Consider the following 22,415-nt stretch of genomic DNA (forward strand, 5'->3'; position numbering starts at 1 on the left):
CGTCCAATCTTTCGCCGTCGACTAAAGACTCACTTCTTCAACCATTATCTGAAATGACAAAAAAAAAAAAAAAAAAAAAAATCTAACCCCGACTAACCTTAATGTCATGCACTTGTCCTAATAAACTAACCTACACTGTAACACGCAACACTTTGATGAACATTGTTACTCAGCTGATAGAGTTATACCCTTCTTGCTGTCTTGTCGCACAGAACTTGTAAGTCGCTTTGGATAAAAGCGTCAGCTAAATGACTAAATGTAAATGTAAATGTAAATATACCTTCTGAGGAAAGCTGTAGCATAGAAATAAATACTGGTATGTGGTCCTGCAGTCAGTAGGTTGATTAATCCCATACTCCAAGTTCCACAATGCTATGATAAGATAAGATAAGATGTTCCTTTATTGATTATTGGGAGGTGGAGGGGGGGTACAGGTATGGGCATGGTAATAGTAGAAAGACATAAATATAGGCAATACAATTTTATCTGAATAATAAAATAAACACTGTAAACAATATAATTAATTCTGAATATAAGAATATGAGAAAGTAAACAGTGTAATCAAAGGTGCAGAGGGTCTGTATGCCTTATCAGTTATATTATACGTAACAATAAATATGGGCAAATAATTAGAATATGAATATATACTAGTATGAGTAAAGTAAACAGTATACACAGGTGCAGTACACACAAGGTACCCTAACTGGCATGATATACGTCATGCGTTATACGTTATGCTCCTATCTTTGCTTCCACGGTAGCCTTCTACGTTCCGCTGGGGAGAATCTGATGTGCCCTTGTTTATTTGACCTCAAACCTCATAGGTTCCATATTGTATGATCTCCATAGCAACAATCCCCAGGGAGGGTGTTGCCTGGCTGGGTCGCCGTGGTGAGGGGCAGGTGAGTGAGCTCACCTGGATGTGCAGGTTGTTATTCTTGGCGATCTCACCAAGCTTGTCCATCAAGGCTCGTGAGCAGGACAGAGCAAAGCGAGGCGTCACTATTGGCATCACCAGAGGGTACTGCCAGAGCAAGAGGAGACAGAAAGAAATATGACACTTTGAGAACAACAAAGGAGATGCAAAGTTACGGCTTACACATACTAGGTTTAAATGAAACAAGATGGATAGGTTCAGGAGAGAGCAGATTAGCATCCGGAAAACAGATACTGTACTCTGGACATGAAGAAGAAGGCGCCCCACACACGCAGGGGGTAGGCATCATGCTCTCAACACAGGCGGAGAAGGCTCTCATTGGATGGGAACCAGTCTCCTCTAGACTCATCACAGCAAAGTTCAGAACGTCTCATCCAAGAATCACACTCAGGATCATTGTGGCATACGCACCAACCAACGATGCCACAGAAGAGTCAAAGGAGGAGTTCTATGGAAAACTACAGAACACACTACTCAAAGCAACGGAAAGGGAGGTGGTTATACTGATGGGCGACATGAACGCCAAAGTGGGAAAAGAAAACAACGGATACATACCAGTCATGGGACAGCAAGGAGTGGGCTGCAGAAACGAAAATGGGCAGATGTTTTTGGACTTCTGTGCAGACAACAGCCTGGTAATTGGCGGAACTTTTTTTCCCACATAAAGAAACTCACAAGACCACATGGGTGTCCCCTGATCAGAAAACATGCAACCAAATCGATCACATATGCATCAGGAAGCAGTTCAGACGATCTCTGCTCGATGTGCGAACAAAGAGAGGTGCAGATGTGGGATCAGACCACCACTTAGTCATAGCAAAGGTACAACTGAAGCTGAAAAGGGGGACCCCAGGAAACAGAATAACAAAGTATGACACCAAGAAACTGGAAGAAAAACTACACCAGAAGCACTTCCAGATCACACTGAGGAACAAGTTCCAGGCCCTGGCTGAAATGGGCAGTGGGGAAGAAGAAATCGACGAAAGAAAACAAAATGTGGATCACCCAAAGAACATTGGACAGCATGGAAGAGAGGAAAAAGGCAAAGGACCACCTCAACAATGCCAGGACGAGAGCAGCCAAGGAGAAGCACACAAAGGAATACAACAGGATACATAAAGAAATAAAGAAAAAGGTCAGGGCGGACAAGAGATGCTACTATGAAGAGCTTGCTACACAAGCAGAAGAAGCAGCGGGACAGAGAAACATGAGAGAGGTATACAACATCACCAGGAAGCTCTCGGGGAGAAGGATGAGATCAGAGAAGCCCATAAAAGACAAGGCAGGAAACACACTATCCACAAAGGAAGAACAAACAAGGAGATGGGTAGAACATTTCACAGAGCTGCTCAACAGAGCACCAGCAAGCATCCCAGCAGATATACAAGCAGCAACAGACACACTCCCACTGAAAATGACCCCCCCAACAAAAGAAGAAACTAGGAAAGCAATATCACAATTGAGAGATGGGAAAGCAGCAGGACCAGACACCATTCCGAGTGAAGCATTCAAGACCGACATCATTACAAGCATCAAAGCACTCCATCCCCTCATGAGGAAAATTTGGCAAGAAGAAAGGATACCCAAAGATTGGAAAGAAGGCTACATAGTGAAGATACCAAAGAAAGGGGACCTTGCACTATGCAAGAACTACCGGGGGATCACGCTACTTTCAACTGCCAGCAAAGTCTTCAACCGGATAATTCTAGATAGGATGAAGACTGCCGTTGACATGCTCCTCAGAGACCATCAAGCAGGATTCCGGAAAGAAAGGTCATGCATAGACCAGATCGCCACACTGAGGATCATCATCGAACAGTCCCTGGAATGGAACAGCTCCTTATACATCAACTTCATCGATTTCGAACAGGCCTTTGACAGTCTAGATAGGAACAGTCTGTGGCACCTGATGGAGCACTATGGAATCCCACCGAAGTACATCAACATCATCAGAGGATCATATGACGGGATGACAAGTAGGGTACTGCACAGAGGGGAGCCCTCAAACCCGTTCGAGATAAAGACCGGAGTGAGACAAGGCTGCCTGCTGTCACCCTTCTTGTTCCTGCTGGCCATTGATTGGACCATGAAGAAGACAACAGAAGGAGCCAGAAACGGCATCCAGTGGACACTGATGCACCAGCTTGAAGACCTCGATTTTGCAGATGACCTAGCTCTCTTATCACACAGTCACCAGCAAATGCAACAAAAGACCAACAAACTAAAGGAAACAGCCTCAACTCTAGGAATGAAGATCAATAGGGTAAAAACCAAGATTATGAAGATCAACACAAAGTGCCAGCAAAACATTGAACTAGAGGGAGAGGCCATCGAAGAAACGAACTCCTTTACCTACCTTGGGAGCATAGTAGATACAGCGGGTGGCACAGAAGAAGACATCAGAGTGCGAATCGGAAAAGCAAGAACGGCATACAACCTACTTGGTCGAGTATGGAGGTCTCGCGAAATAAAAACCAACACAAAGCTGAGGATCTTTAACTCCAATGTTAAATCAGTCCTCCTGTATGGCGCCGAGACCTGGAAGACAACTGTAGGGCTGAATCAGAAAGTACAGTCCTTCATAAATTCCTGCCTCCGCCGCATTCTAAGAGTGAGATGGCCAAATGTCATTACAAATCTGGACCTGTGGGAGCGCACAAAACAACTACCCCCGCCAGAAGAAATAAAGAAGAGAAAGTGGATGTGGATAGGCCACCCTGAGAAAGGAAGACACAAACATCACCCGGCAAGCCCTACGATGGAACCCACCTGGAAAGAGGAAACGCGGCAGGCCTCGAAACACCTGGCGCCGTTCTTGGGAAGGGGAAATGAAAGAGGCTGGACTGGGATGGCACAACATCGTTCGGGAGGCCAAAAACCGCGCAACATGGAAAGAAATCGTCAGTGGCCTATGCTCCGCACGGAGTGCAAAGGCTTAAGTCAAGTCAGAGAACAACAAACACAAAGAACGACAGTAGCTCAGGAGGTAGAGCGGTCGTCTGGTAATCGGAAGGTTCCCGGTTAGATTCCAGCTCCTCCTGGCAGTGTGTCGGAAGTGTCCTTGAGCAAGACACTTAACCCCAAACTTCTCCCGATGCATGGTTGCCTCTGTTATCGGTGTGTGAATGAATGGGTGAATGTGAGGCATAAGTTGTAAAGCGCTTTGGATAAAAAACACTATATAAATGCAGTCCATTTACCATTTACAAAGAAGGAAAGTGAAGTGCACCTTGGAATGTTCCTTTCCACACTATTGTCCAGAGTGCCTTTTTTAATAATAATATTAATATTATATATAATAATATTTAAAAAGATAAACTACAAATAAAAAAGATTTACTATGGAAAGTGTCAAATATGATGATGTTCATCATAGGATTTATTTCTACACAAAGAGTATTTCTACGCCAAGATTCTTACCTTCCTCTTCATCAGCTCTCCAATGAACCTTGAGGATACAAAATAATAATAATTATTAGTTTGGTCTGTCACAGACACCACTGCACAAAATGATCTAAATAGATTATGACCATCTGAACAGCTATTAAGACTTTAGCCTTTATGCAGTCATGAGGTTGGCTGCAGGAACGTAGGAGGCTCTGTTGTCAAGCCCATGCATGCACGTTTTCCACAGATTCCCAGAGGCATCAGCAGCTTTAAGCTGAATTCTCCCCCAAATAATGATAACAAATATTTCCCAGGCTCTGATTGACAGGTGGTTTACATTGTGTGTACCTTTTGACGCAATGGTGGTCTTAGTTTTCCGACGCAAGCCCAGAAACACCACTTGGCAGGCCTACACGATCTGATTGGTTATTGATGCAAGGACCTGTTGTTCTTGGCCAATCAGATGTTTTTGGCCTGCCCAGTGGTGTTCCCGCCAGGGTTTCCGTTAGAAAAAATTGTTGCCGGTCTCCGTGACCTGCAAGATTTCAATCTACCGGACAAATGAGATTAATTCCGGTCATAGTTTATTGAGCTTTAAAACAATTGATAGGCAGGCTATATAAATAATGTCATCCTCAAGGCATGTAGATTTATAATATTATTACTTAAAACTAGGCTACTTTTGCGTATACAGTCATTAATATATTCCAAATAAAATAAGTCCCTCGATACTCCGTGCTGCTGCTGACTTGAAATAAAATAGACCGCGTATGTGGGCAGTCGGTCCGACACTAAACAGCAGTCTGTTATAATCACATTTTTATGAGCTAACGAATTCCGTTATATTGGACATTTGTATTAATTATATCAAGCGAAGAACTGAGAAAGCAGAGAGACGGCAACATTATCGTGGTTTGCGTGACGACTCTCTCCACCTCGCAACGACTTATTTGCAAAGAGTATGGCGCTGCAGAGCAGCTGATTCAGCTGTTATTGGCTCTTTTCTGGGAACCGCACAGCAGCGCCCCCCACCCAACATTGGCTGAAAATGGCTGAATTGGAGTACTGCTGGAATACTGCATTGTGCTGCTGCTGCTCCGGCTCTGCAGCTTCACAAAAGTTCGCACACCCAGCACTAAGCTCTCGCTGACAACGTCGTTGTCATTATTAGAAGCAACGAGGAAACAAATGTAATGATTGTTTCGTTCATCGCATAGGCTATTTAATTTTAGCCTATTTTAATACAATTCAAATAATCAAATTGTGCTTAGACTCAGGGAATTATTTTCACCGGACATTAAGACCGGAGAGATTAAATATGTCGGACTTCAACAGATTTTGCCGGTCAAATACCGGTAATTACCGGCTAACGGAAACGCTGGTTCCCGCGTCTCTACAATTCGTAGCCGCATTTCTGCAGACCCCTCTCTGATTGGTTGAGGCCATTTCTGAAGACCCCTCTCTGATTGGCCGAGCGCGCGCATGCGCATGAGCCGCGACAAGCTCCTCTAGCCAGGAGTCGAAACTCCGTTAAGCTCCAGAGAGAGAGGCTGAAAACCCACAGTTCTGTATCATTAGGGGATCCGCTCGACATCACTCATGCACTCCCTCGCGTACGCGCACGCGCACTGAATAAATTCCACAAATGTACCTTTAATACCAGTATTCGTCTGACCACACCCCTCGTTAGCTTACCTTCATAAGCAGGTGTGTGGTCACCTGCTCTCCTCCTTCTCGCTTTCACCACAAGGAAGTGCCTCGGTAGTACCCCACTTGACGTGTTGTTAGTTGAAAAGAGTTGTGACGAGTTTACATTGTGCTTAGTTTTTTCTTCTCTCATATCTGTTAAAAGGAAAAAGCTAAGTCATAATGTCTTCTTCGGAGAGTAGACCTACTCTTCACCAGCGGTTCTCCATTCCCGCCTCCATCGTGCGTTTTGGTGCGGGGCTGCTGCCACTTTCGTGGTTGCCGACCCAGCCCAGGAGGCAGCCGATGGGTAGTTTGCCTCTCAGAGGAGCCGAGGCATCGGTGCCGTCGCTCCGGCGATGGCCTGATCTCGACTCTGGTTCCTCTGGTTCCAGGGAATCGTCCGTTGTTGAACGGGCGGTTGTTTTGTGTCCGGAGGATTTGCGACGCAAACTTTTCGCGTCTGCCCGTTCACGTCGCAAGATGGTGGCATGCAGGCGCGAACGGCCTGGGTTTGGGGAATTGCTGGAGACCAGCGAGGATGCGTCCGGCTCTGGATTTCCGATGGAAACTGAGGACTTCATGGAAGAGTCGGACGGATTCTTGTTTGAAGGTCCTGTGGAGGAGAGTATCCCTCCTATCCAGGAAACACCGGAGGGGGGAGAAATGGCTCCTTGGGACGCCTTGTTCGAAGATGTCGAGGAACCACCTCAGCCTCATCAGCAGGATGCCCTGCTATCAGCCACATCAGACTGTGGCTCCTCAATGAGTCGAAGCCTGCTGCATGTGAGGGATGCGGGTTCGGTGGAGGAAGGTCAGCAGGGGGAACTGCAGGCTTTGTTTCCCGAGCTCATGGCGGTAGCCGCCGCTGCAAACGGCGTGCCGCTGCCGCTGCCATTGCCTGCTCCTGTCCCTGACGATCTCATAGGTCATCTCTGGCAGCGTCGCCCGGTGAGAGGGGTGGATGTTGTCTACCCATTTTTCCCCTCAATGGGGGCCTATGTTCGTCAGGGTCAGGCGGTGTCTCACATCATGGGACTTACCCCCGCCTACGTACCAGTTACGCGGGTGTCGGGGTTGGTCAAAGGTATGAGAGAGGGCGTGCCACGGCTTGATAGTCCGATGGCCGCTCTCCTCTGTCCGGATGTGGTGTGGGAACCATTATGCAAGCCGGTTCTCCATGGAAGATCGGCTAGGCGATTGGCATATTGGGGTGACCAGTCATTTATCGCTGGTACACAATCGCTGGCTGCGGCTTCTAACATCGCCCACCTAGCTAGATTTGTATCGGGGATAATGACGGGCGGCATGGATCTGACCGAGGTAAAATGCGATCAGATCACCCAGGCGGCAGGAGCTGTCCTGCACCTTACCCAGGTGCTGGCCATAGCCTCTGGGAAAGTGCGCGCCCTGGCCACCCTGACCCAGCGCCAGCTTTGGCTGGAGCAGGCTCGAGTGCCGGAGAAGAAGAGAACCCCTCTTCTGACGGCCAACCTCTCCGATGCTGGACTGTTCGGGAAGGCCCTGCGGTTGATGACCTCAACGTGCAGAGAGATGGCAGAGGAGAGATCCGTTCTTCAACCCCATTTTCCGCCTCCCGTCCTTGCCAGTGGAGTCAGAAGGCTTCCACGACGTCGAGCTTCCTCCGCCGTGCCTACCACTGCCTCTACCGCCGCTGCTGGCCCCTCCAAGAAGGCCAGGAGAAGAGACGGCGCTTCTGCTACCGCCGACCCATCCACGACCGGAGGAGACGGTAGGGAACGTCGAGACCAGCAGACAGTTAACTACCGTCCCTCCGGGGCTCCTCGGGGTGGCAAGACTTGAGCGGCGCGAGGTGGCAGACGCCGCTAAGAGTGACTTTTTCCCTCTGTGTCCCCTCTCCTCTACACCCTCCCCGGCCCCTTATGATTGTGTTTTGTGCCATGTAAAATAAAAAAGTTCCCCGATATAAGGGGAACTATGTTTTTGGCCAAACAAACTGTGTGTTTCTTCAACAAATCATATGATGGGGTTGCGTAAATATGAATCTGCACTATTACGTTGAGAGATGAGTCATGTTGTGTTACGAGATTAAGCAAGGTCTGCAAGCATAAACTCAGTCGTAGGAGGTTCTATTGCAGGCTCCACATGCAGGTAGAAACTGGTGGTATTCCATTGCTTAAACAAAGTATATGTGTTCCACAACGCTGTTGTGTTAGTTGCAGTAATACTCATACACACACGTTCCACGGCCTAGCCGTTACTCTCGGTCAGCGTTTGCTATGTACGACATAGTCAACGGGTGTAGGATTCACACACATACGACTTGTTTTGTTGTAAATCCTGTTCACATTTTGTGGGTAGCGGGCATTGTATTAGCTTACGCTATACATTAGCATTCTACCGGAGGTTTCAAAATGCTACAGTTGTTATTGTGTGTAGGGAAAGAAGGGTTTTTTGTGAGGGGGTGTCGAATAAACCCCTCCTTCCCACTTGGTTGGTTTAGGAGATTTTATCTCATTCTGCTAAGCCAGTCAGGGCCGAGCCGTTAGTACGTCTTGGCAGGGAGGGGGGGGGGGGGGGGGGGGAGGGTTGTCCTGCCGACTCCTATTACAAACACGAGCCGTGTGCAGGGTTTCCCCCGTCATAGCGATGTTGCTATGGCGACGCCTTCCGTGAGTTAAAGAGTGTTAAGGTGTCGAGTTAGAGCGTAGGGCTTACGGGTCTACTACGCTCGATTTATGTGTAAACTTGAGTCAGTTGGTCACGTGACTCACAGTTGACATGTCTTTTTCATGACTACGACTCATGTGGGAAGGTTTCTGGGAAGGTCCGGTCTTTACTCTTTGACAAAAGGAGTGACTGGATGTAAAAACATGTAAACGTTTTTTTACTCCCAGCTGTGTAGTTGGGTTCATACGGGTGATGCTTCTTCTTTATTATTATAAAGAGTTGGATGAATCTATATGAATTGGAAATGGGGGACCCTGATGGAAACAAGACTAACGTCTTTCTCAGGTCTGCATCCCCTTAACAATTGTGTGTATTGAGCCGTACTGTGTTGTACCCATTCTGCAATCTGTTGGATAAAGTTTTCATTCATTCATTCATTCATGGAGTTGGTTGCATCCCGCCCTTCTTGTCGTTCCCCTGGGCGCCTTGGGGATTCAATAAGATGGTCTACATAGCCTATTATTGATGTGGTTATGCCCGACGCACACATAGTGCTAGCTCAGGATGTTCTGCTGGACATTAGGAAACTGACTGGCACGCCTTGGTTGCTTGGGGTTAAAACAGCGTTTTTATAAAGCAATTGGGATGGGGGTTTTCCTCTTCTGACGACCTGTGTGGTTGTCGACGGGTTCTCGTTCATATCAGGGGATGTTAACGGAATGGATCTGAACATATGTAGAAGGGTCTCACGCCCTGGGGGTGGGCCACCGGGCGCGGTTCGCACCGAACGTCTGAGTGGCGCCTTCTTTTTATGTTTAAGATCAACACGCATATCTGCCCCTTCTCCTGGAGTTGGCATGTCGGCGTGGTTAGGGCACAGGACTGGTTCTGGTCACGCTGGTCCGGATCAGTTAAACCCGTTGTCCGCCGGGGATGCAGATCTGTTGTTCTGGTACCCTGAGGGACTTGGGCTTTTTTCAGGGGGAAAAATGCTAGGTCGGTCCGGGTGTCGCAGGGTTAAGCGCTATGGAACCCTTGTTGGGTGCATTGTATTCTACACTGTCGTAATGGCTTACGGCCGTGCCAACCTGTACACGCCCGATCTCATCGGATCTCGGCCGCCACGCAGGTTGGTCTTGGTTAATACTTGGTTGGGTGACCTCCTGGGAATACCAAGTACGGGGTGTTGGGGCTGGTTTTCCATTCTTGCGCTCTTCTCTTACGCATGGCGAAGAGGGGCCTGTTGGAGTGGTCTTTGACCTCCTCGGGGGACCCTGTGCTCCCCGTATCACCGGGCCCGGTCCGAAGTAATGTTTTCGTTGACCCGTAGGCCCGGGATAACCCTGTTGGAAACTGGAACACGGGTACTACGGCAGTGCCGCAGGTATGTTTTGGAGTTTTTTCCTGGGGGGTTATGGGAACAACCACCGCTTAGGGTAACGACTAGGTGGTTGGTTCTCTGGTGTGTTGGAGCAGTGTCAACTCCCGGTTTAACCGGTTGAGGGTGCCCCTGCACGTTCATGACGTCTGCCAATCGTGTCAGCCTTCTCTGCCTCAACCCCTCTGGGTGGGGGTTTTTAAATGGAGGCTTGGTCATGCAACAACGCCAGCATGCGCCCCTTCCGCCGGGGCGGCTGTGTTCAGCTGTCCCCTCTGGCGCCTGTCTCGTCCGCAGTCTCCAGGCTTGGAGACTTAACAGCCTGTTGCCTGGTTTTTCCCCGGTGCGCTGCCTGCTTCCGTTGGTTAACCTTTTTGTGTGCTTACGGCCATGCTGACTGCCTGTTCTGCAGGGTCAGTGTGCCAGGTGGTGTAATATTGGGGGGACAGGGCTCGCTCGGCTGAGGGGCCTTTGTTCGAATACGCTGGCGATGTGGGGGGCGGGGTCACTAAGTGCCCACCTGGTGGGGTCTTGATGCTGGCATCATGGACTTCTCCGGGCCCCCGTTCCAGGGGGTCCAGTCCCTTTGGTAGGTCTGGGCCTTCCTTCGCGCTCCGCTGCTACGGCCTTGCCACGGGGTTGGGTTTGCCCTTGACCCCGTGTTTCTGGGGGAAGTAACGAGGTTGTTCCCTCCGTTCGTTCCCGGGTGGCATGCGGGTTGTGCGTGTGTGTAGTCGTGGGGTCAGGCCACGGCTGCTCACCCTGTGCGTTGAGTTGCTTGAGTGCCTCTTCGCACGGTCGGGTCCGTCGCCCTCCCGGGAAACCTCTAATAGGGGGGGTGCCCTCCATCCATTAGGGGGGGTCGGGGGGGCTCGGCCCTCCCTGTTCTGATGGTTGTGGGGGGCCTTCAGCGGGGTGTATTTGTCGGCCGGTGGCTCCGCTCGGCCTCCCTATGTGCATGAGTGATGCCGAGCGGATCCCCTAATGATACAGAACGTTAGGTTATGACTATAACCAAGTTCTGTTAATTAGGGGTGACGCTCGGCATCTGACGCCGCTGCAGCCCTTGACCTCACCTTGTGGTGAAAGCTTGGGAAGGAGGAGAGCAGGTGACCACACACCTGCTTATGAAGGTAAGCTAACGAGGGGTGTGGTCAGACGAATACTGGTATTAAAGGTACATTTGTGGAATTTATTCAGTGCGCGTGCACGTACGCGAGGGAGTGCATGAGTGATGCCGAGCGTCACCCCTAATTAACAGAACTTGGTTATAGTCATAACCTAACGTTCTTGGCCGACGGATGGGAGCCGAATCCCGGATCCGAGTTTTCTGATGAATAGCCCCAAAACATGGAGGTCGCGAACGCAATTTATACGCATGGAAGTATTGATTACGCCATAACGAATCATTAAAAAAATATACCGTTAACTGGAATATGTTGTGTGTGCCTTTACACATATGTTGGATAGGATTATGTAATTGGTTTGTCATTAAAAACCAATAATAATCGCTCGCCGGCTTCGCTGACCAGAGCTCTCTCAGATTCAAAGTTTTAATTGCAGCCTGGAACATACATGTTTCGGAACCAATGTGTAACTAGACAGTTACAATATAACATTTATATTAATTAACCCAGTTAATGCCTTAAGAGAAAGAGTCTGGTGGTCAATTGCTACGGAAATGTTGTGTCTTACTAATAATAACAGATTCGCGTATAACGTTATTTCACGTGACTTCGCGGTTTATTCATAACGTTATGCACATTTCACAACACAGCCAGCTGTCAGAAACTGTACATTGTAACGTTGTTATTTCGCGGCCTGGCTAGAGGAGCTTGTCGCGGCTCATGCGCATGCGCGCGCTCGGCCAATCAGAGAGGGGTCTGCAGAAATGGCCTCAACCAATCAGAGAGGGGTCTGCAGAAATGCGGCTACGAATTGTAGAGGTTGCATCAGAACACAATGTGCAAAACCACCTGCCCATCAGGGGAAGTATTTAATTTTTCACAACTTCTTTTATATAATTGAACATAAAGCTGGTGGTGCCTCTGGGAGTCTGATGTGATGCAGAACTCGCTCTATTTCAGCTGAGCAGGTACACTTACTCTTGCTAATTTATTTGAAGTTGCCTACTGCAGCTTTAAGCATGGGGGTGTGGTTAACCTGTCCTAGACCAATGAAAGTAGTAGTATGTACTGAGTTCATTGACACCTCCCATATGTCTCTACAACAAATGGTTCATGAGATATGAAAGGGTGCAGGGCTTATTTCATTGGACAATGGTGGAAATGAATTCATACAGTGAACCTGTGTCAGCCTCTGTTGTTCAAAAGGTGTAACTTTATACTGATCTATTTCAATGGACAATGATGGAAATTAATTAAAATAAAATACTCCAGCCTATGTGCCAAGTGTCATCCACCACAGTCTTGTAGTTGGCGAGATTAGCTCCGGATAGATAGACACACAGACAGACAAACAGACAGACAGACAGCAATCAAACGCATAATCCCCCCCAGGCTACCATGGAGATGATCATTTAGAAAGTGATACCCACCGACACGTCTCCTCCTCTGACTCCCGTCCAATCTCTCTGTAATGTTTCACAGCATCGTTCCTGTCCATACACACCTTTCCCACTAGGGCGCGCTGCCCGAAATCATCTGCAACGTGCCAAAAAGAGAGGGAAAGGTCAACAATATGCACCACAACAATATACCACACAAGTGATATGCACTTTCAGAGAGAAGAATGTGTTGATGTGCAGCTTAAGAATATTAAAAACATCCCTCCAAAACCTCTAACACTTGGAAAGGTTATAAAAGTACCCATAAAATCATGACCTCATCATCTTGTGAAAATTGGCCATTAGGGGAATACAGGAACAAACAGGTTATTCTACAAATGAACTCAAATAACCCACATGTTGGACCTCTCTTGTCCTTTCATGCAACATGCCCACATACATACACATTGATTTCAAAGTTCAAAGTTTAGTTGTCACATACGTAAGTAGTGGTGTGTGCAGTGAAAGGCTTTCCCTGTGTGACCTGTAAAAACACTCTGCCCAGAGACCGGGCCCTATTCCCCGTACCTGGTTCAACTAAGTCGATCAAAAGTCCCGTTATCCAGATTCAATTAACCCGATGTTTGAATCCAGGCTTTCCCTGTTCCTCGAACGCTGATTCAGTCTCATTAATTCGAACCAGACTTGATACTCAGGATAATTGCGCACGGCCGCCTCACCTGAAAAGACAGCAGGTGTCGATCGCAGAAATCCTGATTTTCTAACGGCATTGATTGATTGATTGATTGAAAACTTTATTAACAGATTGCAGAATGGGTACAATACAGTACGGCTCAATAGCCTCGCCGACAAGTTAAATGCATAATCTATAGGCTAATTTTAAGTCCCTCATTACCCCAATCAATCAGATTATATTTCTTTAAATGTGCCTGCTGGCAGTAGGCTTAATGGAATGAATAATCAAATGAGATCTTGCTAGCGAAAATAATTAGTTAAACTATTTCTGAATAAGTAGACAAAAACAAGCCCAAAGAGTATCTAATTGATACGCATTAATATATACTATATATATAATATATAAATAACGAACGTGTCAGAGAGGCTTGGAGGCAGGGCCGCCTCAGGGGGTGTGCGAGCAGTGCGGTCGCACAGGGCCTCGCGGGAAGGGGGGCATCGCAAAAAAAAAAAAAAAAAAAATTTATTTATTTTTTTTATTATTTTTTTTTAATTTTTTTTTAATTTTTTTGCGAGGCCCCCCTTCCCGCGAGGCCCTTTTTCATCACAGACCTAAAATCTAGTTTTGCTTATATGCTTATATATTTCACATTAGACACGTTTGTAGAATGTGTCTGACTTCCTGCCTCTGCGGCTCTGCAGACTGCAGTTTTCCGGTTTCTGCGGATTTGCTGCTCTACAGATTTTAGGATAGTGTTTCCGGCCCGTCCGCCGTAATACCAAATAGAAGAAGAAGACACACGAGGTAGATAATTCAGCGCTATTCAGAGGAGCGAGGCGAGTGGATGTCTTTTCAAAAGCCGCATGGATCAGAAGAAATTACACCGTGGGCCAAGAAAGTCTCCTTCCAACTTTACCATTGGCGCCGGATTGATACTGCGTTATGGTGAGTCAACCTATGATTATATTCCCGCCGTGGACCTATGCTCTCTTTCTCTCTCTCTGGAGCCAAACTGGTCGACTAGCTAATATAGTACTACTAGTAGCTAACGGTGTGTGCCTGGTGTCAGCGCCTGTATTGCTTTTCTCATGTTGTAGTTTCAGTGGTAGTGCGTTAGCTCATGGTTAGCGATAGCCGGGTTGAGCTAACTGGCTAACTGATAGCATCAAAGTAACGTGCGCAGCCAGCAGCTAACGTCGTAGCTAGCTGCCGGCTAGCTGCCGGCTGCGCACGTTACTTTGATGCCATCAGTTAGCCTAGGCTAGAGTTAGCTGTTAGCTTGTGCTACGAGTCGACCATTGACATTAGCCGTGAGAATAGCAGGGGGTTCTGGCTTATTTTGTCCCGCCAGCGAGAGGCCTTTCGTCAACGTGGAGACCTGTGTTGCGGCCTTTCACCCTGCGTTCCTTTTGTGCAGGTAAGATTAATGAAAATGTCATGACATTACCCCACTCTTCCTTCCTTCCCCTCCCGAATGTTTTGTTAATAACGATGTTTTTTTCCAGGCAAAACATATGCTACTTCACAACATTTGGAGATACGACATGTGCTGTGTGTGAATGTCTTGGTCGCTTGTGTAGCTTGGGTAGCGTTGGGCCGTTGGCCAAAGCTGTGTGTGGCCTGGTGTCACAGTACCTGGCTAGCCTATTTAGCTGATGTCGGCCATTGGCTCCTTGCTGCTTTGGTTTCTCTGGTATAGACCCTCTTCTTGTTGGATTTAAGTGTTGATCTTTGTCCTTTTGGATCTCTCATACATGCTCTAGTCTCTCTCTAACACACACACACATGACAAACACACATGTTCTCTCTCTCTCTCTCTCTCTCTCTTTCTAACACACACAGTCTGCCTATGGCGGCCTTTCTCGATGGCTAGGCTGTGCTCAAGGATCTTCAGTCACAATGCTCAGGTATTCTGCCACTGTGTACTCTCTGTTTAGGGCCAAATAGCATTTCAATTTCTTTCCAATGTGTCTCTCTCTCTCTCTCTCTCTGTACACTGTATATTGACTGTAGAACGGGAGCTCTCTCTCGCTCTCTCTTTTGCTATATGTTGACTGTATCATGCCCCGCCTCGGGCAGCGCTATTATTTAAGAATATGTTGACTGTATAATAAAAAAAATAAAAAATCTCGCACAGGGCCTCGCATTTCTCCCAGGCGGCCCTGCTTGGAGGCTATACAGTTTCATATTTAATCAGGTTTTAATCTGTTTTGGACAACATCCATACATGCATTGAATTGATTAACCTTTGGTTCTATGTCGTTAATGGCTTGCTCAGCACCTGTTCTGCACTGTACTTCACTTCGTGCACGAGCACTGAATAAAAAATTCCACCATGTACCAAGTTTGGGAAGGAGGCGAGTAGGTGACCACACACCTGCTTATGAAGGTAAGCGGAGGGGGTGTGGTCAGACGGATGTTGGGATGTAAAGGTACATGGTGGAATTTTTTATTCAGTGCTCATGCACGAAGTGAAGTACAGTGCAGAACAGGTGCTGAGCGCACCATTTAACTCATAGAACTGGGTTATATACATAACCCTTCGTTTATACCAGTGGCACCAGTCATGTTAATCACCTTCTTGTTCATCATCAGATAACACTAACAGTGCTTTAACAGATAAATGCATTTTCTCAAATTCATCAAAACGTCAAAGGCTGGGCGGCCGAGTGGCGCAGTGGGCAAGGCGCTCGCCACTAATGCAGGAGATGCTGGTATCGAGCCCAGCTCTCGGCGTTGCTACCGGCTTGGCCGGTCGTTCATACTACCACAATTGGCAGTGGTAGAGGGTGGGAAAGCCGGTGGGTGGGGATTGGACGTTGTGGACAGCGACTCCTACAGGTCGGTTGGTGCGCCTGTACAGCAGAATCAGGAAGTATCGGGGGCAGCGCGAGCCTCCCACGCGTTACTCCTCGCCACTGAGAGATCGCGCTGTTCAGGTGAAAAGATGCGACAGCTGCCTCCTCGTGTACCGGAGGGGACACGTGATGCAAGGCTTGGTCCTCACTGCAGCCGACCAGTGGGAGGCATAGTCTAGCAACGTTAGAGACAGGGGAGGGGAGAATTGAAGGGAGAATTGGCGAGGCGAAATTGGGATGAAAAAAAATATATAGAAAATAAGGAGAAAAAGTGGATCAAAAAGAAAACGTCAAAGGCTTGCAATTGCTCATTCATTTTCTCAAGTCATGTCCACGTCATCAAATCAAACAGCGCATCTCCTCAAACATTTTAATCCCAGTTACAATATCACAATAACGTGTGCGTGGCAATTCAACAATCCACATATTCCGATCCGTCGTAATTCATATCCACAATCCACGCATGAAGACACTTGAATGAAACACAATCCGGGCGCTCCGTTAAGCAAATACATCCACAGCGGAAAATATGAAACTAATCAGAGCCAAACGCCCGATAGGTTTCATTCATTAAAAATATCCCCGCGGGATTCACATTTGCAATATTCCGTTATTAAAATAACCACAGTGTGTATATCGCACCTTGAGAGCGCCGTATATATGACGTGCATTATTTAGAACAAAGTAAATCCATAGGCTGAATATGATTTATTATCAGCATTTTATGTATATTATTTTACATTTGAAAAGCCCCCTCTAGAAAAACGAAGCACAAAAACATAATTCAGAATGGTATAATGGGATCTAGACTGTGAGGATTATTTCAGGAAGCGAGCTGCATTTCTTTGCGAGGGCATGGCCATGCAGGTTATCGAGCTAACTGAACTAAACTCTGCCCTCGACCAGGTTCAAACTTTTCGATATGTTGCCATGGTGATTTAGACAATCGCACGTCGGGGAACGGAAAGGTCTGGCTTAAGTCAAGCTATGCTGAAAATGATCCGGCTAACTCAGTTAGCCAGGTACGAGGAACAGGGCCCGATCAGAAACTAACAAAAACTAAACAAAAACTAAAATATTGTTCAGTTAAATCAATTCAATATTAGCATGTTAACTAGGGATGCACGATAATTATCGGGTCGATAATTATCGGGCCGATATCAGCAATTATGACATCATCCCGATAAACCAGATAAGATTATTGATAGCTCCGATAATATATCATATATTTTTTGGGGGGGGGGGGGAATGCGGTGTGGGTGGATTGGGATGAAGGGCGTTTGTTTTTACTGTAGGCTCCTCCCGTTTTGCCAGTACTGTGGTACGACTGATAGTGTGTGGTTTAGAAAGAGGGAGTTTTTCACAAATCCAGTGCTCCCTTTCTCATGCCTGGCTGTGACGTAGTCACATAACTTTCAGAAGCAGCGCGTATAGTAAACAAATATGGCGTCGGTAGTGTGGGACTTTTTCAAAGTTTCAGAGGAAAACAGGTCGCTTGCTATTTGTAACAAATTCAGAAGTTCCACGAGGAGGGAAAAGGGCAACAAGCTATAACACATCCAACATAATAAGTCACCTGAAACATCACCACCGCTACGATGGTGTATTAAAAGCCTATGACGACGCAGAGCAGCTAAAGGCTAAGCTAATCCAAAGCCAGCTGCAAAGGAACCGGTGTGGCTTGTACCTATTGACAAGGCGTTTGCAAAATTAAAGACGTTTGACAGAAATGACCCAAGGGCTCAAGCGATCTCTAACTTGATCACAGAAATGATGGCACTTGACGACCAGCCCCTTTCCCTTGTTGAAGACAAAGGATTCTGTCGGCTACTTTACAGCCCAGGTACATAATTCCCACTGATCCGACCAGAATAAAAAAAAACAGTAAGAGTTATCAAAAAAATAACAATACAGGGTCAAACGTGAATCTATCTGTCTCTCTCTCTCCCCCTCTCTCTCTCTCTCTCTCTCCCTCTCTCTCTCTTTGAGAAAAAAACTAAAACAATTGAAAGTTTGAAACCTCAATGCTTTAGTAGTTTAGTTGAAAAAAGGGTTCATTAATATGGATTATTATAAGTAATATAATTAATCCTTTGTTCTGTAAAATGACTGTTTGTTACTGTGTGGAACTTGTTTCAGTAGCTTATTTATTTGTTTTTGATACTGTGAGGAATGCACTTTTTCAGTTTGTATACTTTGTGTACATAGAGACATATCTGACTGTCCGATTTTACCTGCCAGTATTGAATTTGAATCCCAGGCTTATGCAAATATTTGCAACAGTTCTAGAGGCCTTTATTTGATTTTTACATCACTGAGTGATGAACCTCACGATGGCAATTGGCATATGTTTACATTTTGCAGTGTTATGTTTACAAGTTATTGACGGATTGTGAATTTTGTGATTCAAATTATATTTATTTGGAAAAATAAATATGGTCACTTTATTTGAAGTCAAAACTGTTGTCTTGGCTTTGTTTTGTTCATAGTAGTAACGCTCATGTCATGATAAATCTGGTTAGTCAAAACTACAGGAATACACATTTTTTAAATAATAATACAATAAATATATATATCGGTTATCGGTATCGGTATCGACCTTGAGGAGCAGAAAGTTATCGATATCGGGGTCAAAAAATCAATATCGTGCACCCCTAATGTTAACATTTTGTATGAACTTTAAAAAAAAATTACTTATAGTTTAACTTGATCCAAGAGGTCAAAAAGTAACATCCAGACCCAGATGAAAATCGGTATGTGATAGAAACGTTGATCTCTATTATTTTCATGCAGCATGTAGACTAATATGTAGACTGCCCAAAAGATTTTGCTTTGTTTGCAAACAATAAAGTTTAATGTAATCTAATTTATTATGTGTGTGATGTTCTGGAAACAAAATGAGCTTTATAGAACAGAAAAGGTTTAAGCATGATACTTTGGAAACAAATCTTCAAAAAAATTCTAAATATCTTTCCAATATAATTCGATGGTTTTCAGTCGTACTAATCTACTTGATTGACTGAGCTCTTGATACAAGGGCCAACACTAGGCAACAAGGTAGCTGTATATTTGCTGTATTTTGTTTACATAGGTAATGCGAGCATGTTATATTATCGTATTTGGCCATCACGTCCCGCTCTTAAGCCTATCGAGATATACCTCATCTCATGTACCTATTGTACTCCATCAACGAAAACAAAAATACGCCCATCACCTGCCGGGCCCCGCCCCTATAGAGGCGTGCTCTATAAGATACTCGGCATGGTCACCAAACACTCTTCCTCTATTTTCGTTTCCATCATAAATCGCTCGCAAGGCGCCTTATGTAACTAGTTGCTATGAAAAGATTAGAGAAATTGCGTAATGTTGAAAGTTTACCGGAGGTTTGCTTACCCCTGGAATCTTCGGGGCATGTTTCAGCGACACGTCGGGCCTATTCTGATGTTTCCTCGTCTGGTGGCAGCAGGACAAGGAGCAGCGTGCAAGGTTTGGCTAACGAGCCGGCTTGTATACAGGTAGGCACTGTGACATCAGGCATTGATGTTGGTGTTAGTAATGCTGGTTTATTTTGTTACACAACCATGTTGTGTGTCGGCGCCAGGGGCGGGATGGTTTGGTGAACGTTTCACTGCAGTGGACGGGTTCCGAGCGGTCCTGGAAGCGTGCTGCTAAACAACTAAGCTAAATGCTAATGCTAATGCTAAATGCTAACACTACTGCTACGCTGTTCTAAATGTCTCCGCCGTGGGATGTTGCCGCTTTTCCCTCCTCTTGCCCGGTTCATCAATGAAGGTCAGTCGGTAGCTAATGTGGGGGTTTTGCTGAGTCCTATTTTTCCCTTTTTACGGGTAAATGGGTTGACAACAGGGTGGGCCGTGGCTAGGTAGCCTAGCCAGGTAGCGTTAATCCTGTGCCCCGGCGGGGTTTTGAACGGTGTTCCCACCTGGAAGCCGATGCTTGAGGCTCGGCGGGTGGCAGTAGAGCTATACTACTGCAGGATGGGACTTAGCGGCGGCCCGTGTTGTGGCTCAGCTGACTGTTTTCTGTCCATAGTAGCGTTGAACGCTATGCTATAGTAGTGTAGTGGGCTACTGTTTTGTTCTGTCTCTCTGCTACGAGAATGTCTGTCTATGCTACAGCTTTCTCTCCTCTCAACCATTCATGCTGACGGTCAATCGGTGTCTATTGGGGGAGTAGTGCGGGGGGGGGCTTTGTTTACCTTTTTGGGTAAATGGGCTAAGGGCTGGTGTGCTGTTGTGAATATTATGAATGAATGCGGGACTGGTTCTCTCTGGTCCGCCTCCCCTTAACGTTGTGTACATGGGCTTGCTCATTCTACAGTATTTTCGTGGTGTTAGTTATTTTATTCATTAACCCCTGCATGGTGCACACCACAATGGAGGTTGCTTTTTGCAACCACCACTGGTGCTCCGTGTTAACATCAGTCCTTTGCTTTTGACATATTGAAACAGTGCCCCGCCCGGCCGACGCCATGGGTGGGTCGGCCTGGCGAGTGGCTGGTGGGCTGCTAAAGCCTGTACCGCCACGGTATGGAATTGGCAGCGATTAGAACTGTGTTCGAATTGCTGTTTTTTCTATAAAAAAAATGGTGTCTGGTGGCACGGCCTTGAGGGCCAGCCGACGTCGACACATCGCGCAAGGTTGTTGACGTTATTAGCTTTGACCTAGCCGCAAGCTATAACCGCTCAGGGTTCCCCTCTCCGCAGGGGATTTTGGTCTTCTGCTGGAGCGCGGGCGGTATTGTCCTAGGCCCCACACCGCCTCACACCGCGCAGCCAGATGAAGAGAGAGCACGGCCTCGTCAGCGGCGATGACGAGGCCCTCGACAGGCGGCCATGTTTTCCCCCGCCAGAGGTATCCTGGGCGTTGAATCGACAGGTGTCCACAAGGCCGACAGCCTTGGCGGCCGAGGGATCGGCCATGTTGGATGGGCTCGGCTTGAACAACAAGCCGTCACCGTCCTGCCGCGAGCAGCCCGCTCTCCGATCACTCCCTCCCCCAACACCAGCGGGAAAAGGGGGCTCTGATTGTTTCCTTTGGCTGCGGGCCGCGTGCCTTCGTTGAAGCGCGGGCGGCCCCACTTTTCGCTTCTCATGGGGACAGGGGCTGACACCCAGTTGATGGCTGAGCCTGGGTCTGTCTGTGAGAATGTTGTGCTGTCAAGCGGTACCCACACCATAAGCTGTGTTGGTTGAGCCTGGTGTTACGTCTGTCAACTATAAGTGTTGTCAGCAGGGGGGCTCGAAACCTTTTGAGGCACACAGTGCGGGCTTCCCCGGCCTCGCCTTCGCCAGGCCAGGTATCATGTTGGTGCCTCCCACTCCTGAAAGATTGGCAGTGGTCTCGCAGGCACGCGTGATTTGGATGGTAGTAATATCACTGCAGGGCTACGGTGTGTAGGAACCCATGGGGTCCTCACGCCTTGCATGTCCGGCTGCAGAACAACTCCTCAGCATGTTCTGGAGGGGTGTTCAGTGGGGGGGCTTTTGTCACCTAGATTGATGTCAGCTTCCCCCGTATCAAACCGGCCCTTTCTGTCGGGGTCCCCCCCTTGGGTGCGATTGCCTCGTGGGTAGTGTCAGGTTCCGACCCGACTCCACGGAACGCTCTGCTCGCAAGGGTCCAGGGTTGGCTACGCCCAGCGGGTGGGACCGGGCCGACTATCTACAGTTCCTGGCGAACCTGCGCCACATGGCGGCGGGTGCGTTGGGAGTGTCATCACATATGACTACGGCAGTACCATATGTCGAGGTGGATGGAGAGAACGCTGAGGCGGGGACTTGTGTTTACACAACCCCACCCGTTTTCAGGTTTGGTACAGACCTTATTGTCAGGGTCACCTGCAGTGACAGCTCTGGTCAACGAGATCCAATCTCTGTGGACGAAGCAAGCCATCGCCGTGGCGTTCTCCTCCCGGTGTTCTCTGCTGCCTGAGAAATCGGGAGGGGGGGGTGTCAGACCCATGCTGGACCTGTCCCATGGGAAGGTTCAGCATTTTTTGGATCGTCTCCTACCTGTTGAACACTGTCAGGTGGGGGTCTGGTTTTCCTCCATAGACCTGTAGGATGCGTATTCGCATCTCCGATCTTCCATCCTAGGGCTTACCTACGCTTCCTTTGCAGGGTTAGCGTATGAGTACCAGAGGCTGCCGTTCGGTTTTCTCTGGCTCCCCGCATCTTCACCAAGTGCGTGGAGGCCGCACTGGGGCCTCTGCGTCATCAGGGGTTACGAAGTGTATTCTGCCCTGACGACGTTCTGGTCCTTCGCGGTCAAGGTGGATCGTCGGGTCTTGTA

The 22,415-nt window shown here is 47.5% G+C and overlaps 1 protein-coding gene across 1 annotated transcript in view; it reads right to left on the reverse strand.

Annotated features, from left to right (window-relative positions):
• The window catches only part of gda (guanine deaminase), a gene marked incomplete at its 3' end in the record, with an annotated part of 86,461 nt that overhangs the window by 38,747 nt on the left and 25,299 nt on the right, over positions 1-22,415 (reverse strand). Inside the window, 3 exon segments of the mRNA XM_084323202.1 lie at positions 917-1,024; positions 4,357-4,384; positions 12,597-12,702. Of these exon segments, the coding sequence (XP_084179328.1) occupies positions 917-1,024; positions 4,357-4,384; positions 12,597-12,702 (242 nt within the window).

This window comes from Notolepis coatsorum (assembly GCF_963971535.1).
Source record: "Notolepis coatsorum genome assembly, chromosome: 10".
Classification (NCBI taxonomy): Eukaryota; Metazoa; Chordata; class Actinopteri; order Aulopiformes; family Paralepididae; genus Notolepis; species Notolepis coatsorum.